Here is a 3,145-nt window from a genome sequence, read left to right on the forward strand (position 1 = left end):
AGAGAGGGAGAGAGAGAGAGAGAGAGAGAGAGAGAGAGAGAGAGAGAGAGAGAGAGAGAGTGAAAATGAGAGAACGAGAGCGCCAGACAAAAAAGAGAGAGATAAAGCGTGGCAGAGAGACACACACACACACGAAGAGAGAGCGGGGGAAAGAACGAGAAAGAACATGAACTAGATGGAGTGGCCTTGACTTATTGTCGCCATCGTCTTTGGTACTTGATTGACCCTATCCACCTCACGGGTTTGACAGGCAGTTTCAGCTTGGTTCAGCGAGGTTTAAGCGCTTCAGTTTAACGCCGAGATGAAACGTTCTAAAACAATGTTCAGTAACGAAGTGACTCAAAGTTGACATTTTGGGGCGCAAACGCGCGCGTTCACATACTAACTGGTTGATAATGACCGATCTAGCAGCAATATCGTAGTAAGGCGAGGCGATCTCGTTAAGACAGATAGGTCGATCAGAGAGTAAAATGAAGGGTTTATCGCATACGTTGCCTATAGACAAAAGTGAGACGCGCAACATTCATGGGGTTACGGATAAAAGAGCAGCACTTGGCAACACACGTAGCGTTTGCATACGGAACAGACAACAATCGTGGGATTGCGAATAAGAGAGCATCATATGTCAGCACGTTTGGCTAATTGTACACTAAAGTACTACTAGTACTAGTAACTACTCTTCTATTCCGCTAACGCATGTTTCAGTGATAGCGTACGAACCGAGGTATCTCAGGAGTGGTGACGCGACAGAAAACGCCGACGTCAATTTCGCCGACGTCACGGGGCCGTTACAGAAGAGAACGAAGCCGAGCGGTATAGTCGAAGAGTGCTGCCTGCGTCGCTGCGACTTGAGAGCCCTCGAAAGCTACTGTGCCGAGGGACCATCTAGAGTTGATTCCTTGCATCAGCGCATCCCGACGCTGGTGGCCCAACCACCTAAAGTCGAAAACTCTGTACGTAATTTTGAAGTCGGGGTGGCGTGGGGTGGCGTGGGATGGGGGTGAGGGGCTGAGCGAGAGAGAAGAAATGCTGCCTATAATTATTATACAGAAATGTTGCGAAATTAGATCGTCAAACCGAAATGCACCTGTAATATGTTTCTCTTTCTTTCTCTTGCTCGCGTTCTCTCTCTTTCTCTCTCTCTCCCTAGAAAAAAAATATGTTTTTTAAGATATCTTCGATAACTACTCACGACTTCTGTCGCGTTATTTTCCGTTAGTGAAATTTCATTTGTTGAAATCAGGTGACTTTAAATTTGTAATACTCGTGGTGTGTACACTCTAAAGGTCCGCCGCGGGAAATCTCATAGGTCTTCCCAGCGTCAGGTGACTTCGCTTCAAATTAACAAACGTATAACGAAAACGGCTTCTTCGTGTGGCAAACGTCTCTGTTCGTTGGTCGCATTGATTTGCGACGTATTTGCCTGAAGCTGAATGAATAGGTAACAGAAACGGCAGTCCTGTAATCACGACGTGCGACGTTCACGCGAATAATTACGATAATTAAACACGAAACGCAAAATGTATCGGCCGCCCGTGGCAGTGAACATGAATCCGTTTGCAGGGAAGTTTGTGTAAATCGCTTCTATTGTTCTAACCCGCGCGACGCCCCGACCACAGCGATTAACTCCCGCGTGACTTCAATAGGTTGATGGGCACGCGCGTGGGCGATATTCATTTTAGACGAAAATTTTAATTCACGCGCTTAATAGCGATCAAATTACACGCCTTGACGACAGCGTCTCTAACTAATCCAGTTTAATTATTAAAAAATCAAAACGTTTGAAAAAACAACATAAAGTTTCTAGACGTAGAAAAAGCTTATCGATTTGTTTACGTTGTTGACAGGAAAGCGTCGAGGCTAAGACGTCACTTCCGGGGGGGAGTACAGACAGCGCGTCGACGATTGCGACTAAGACGAGCCCCGGATGGGGTCAGCGTCGGTACTTCTACGTCGGCTCGCAGGCGAACACGGTCTCTAGCGACGTCCTCGCCCGTCTAGCAAGCCTCGTGGACACCTACCAGGACTATTGGGACGAGACCCAGCAATAGCGGGGGCGGAGAACGCGCGCCGGGGTGGGGGAGGGGGTCGCAGACATCTACAGTTAATGAATTGCGTGGCGGTGAACCATTCATTCCTGAAATGGAATAAAAAGAGAGATATATGGCGGAAAACATTTAGCTTGGAGCGGTTCTGTTCGTGTTCGTACGCTTTATGTGACGGTGCATGTTCATTTACCGTTCAATTGAACCCTTTCGAATAGGACGCCCAGTGTAAGATCATTGTTGCTGAAAATGTTTGAATGTGTAACTCCGTATTTAGACTTATTCGTAAACGGTAAACAGTATGAGAAATATATTCGCGCAATCTATCGTGTGAAACTGGTCCCATTAATCTACTGAACATTGCATTTCTAAACGAACATCTCTATAAATGAAATCACTGAGATCGAATCCATGGATGCATTTACGACTAAACCTCTTTAGATCAGTGCGAAATTGATTGTCAATAATTTGATGTCCATAATTAAACTCACGTTTCGCTATAATAATAAAATCAAATGTCATACTTCACAAAGGGCGTATCGCTTTTAATGTTATGCTGTGGGAGTTTTTCTGTGTGTAGAGCTGCTGGTCGCGTCATAGAAGGTCAAAGTCTAAAGTCAAACGTGGATCATGAAAGGCCTCGACAGTGAGCGTATTAGCGTGAATATTTAGAGTGCGATACGACATTTAGGAGGTCCGTGATTTAGTTACTTAGTTCTTTACTCGTGCGTGACCTTACAAAATATATTAAGAGAAGTGAAAATGACAAACAAATATGGGTGTAGACCAACTGGGTCTACAGGGCCAACAGGGCATAAACCTTGCACCCTTTGTTGAGACGATAAGAAGGTCAACAATGACAACGTTGACGACGACAACGATGATAACGTTGACGACGACAACGATGATAACGTCCGTCCGAGACCGGGCGTACGGAGGCCACATTACACGTGCTCACGCGAACACCAGCACTACGTCACACAACACACACACACCACCCGGCAAGGCGAGATGGGTGGCGGCGGCCTGACCCGGCGACACAAAACGCGCAGGCCACAGACAGGGCCGGTGCACCGGGCGTCGCGCGGGCACCGGGCAGC

At 46.8% G+C, this 3,145-nt stretch overlaps 1 protein-coding gene across 1 annotated transcript in view; it reads left to right on the plus strand.

Annotated features, from left to right (window-relative positions):
• LOC106810466 overlaps positions 1-2,560 on the plus strand; it is a 4,076-nt gene extending 1,516 nt beyond the window's left edge. Inside the window, exons 2-3 of the mRNA XM_014813843.1 lie at positions 706-953; positions 1,848-2,560. Coding sequence (XP_014669329.1) covers positions 706-953; positions 1,848-2,051 — 452 coding nt within the window. The 3' untranslated portion in view covers positions 2,052-2,560. The remainder of the gene's footprint in view (positions 1-705; positions 954-1,847) is intronic.
• Positions 2,561-3,145: the final 585 nt, after the last annotated feature.

Source organism: Priapulus caudatus, unplaced genomic scaffold (genome assembly GCF_000485595.1).
Source record: "Priapulus caudatus unplaced genomic scaffold, Priapulus_caudatus-5.0.1 Scaffold443, whole genome shotgun sequence".
In the NCBI taxonomy this organism is placed as follows: Eukaryota; Metazoa; Priapulida; class Priapulimorpha; order Priapulimorphida; family Priapulidae; genus Priapulus; species Priapulus caudatus.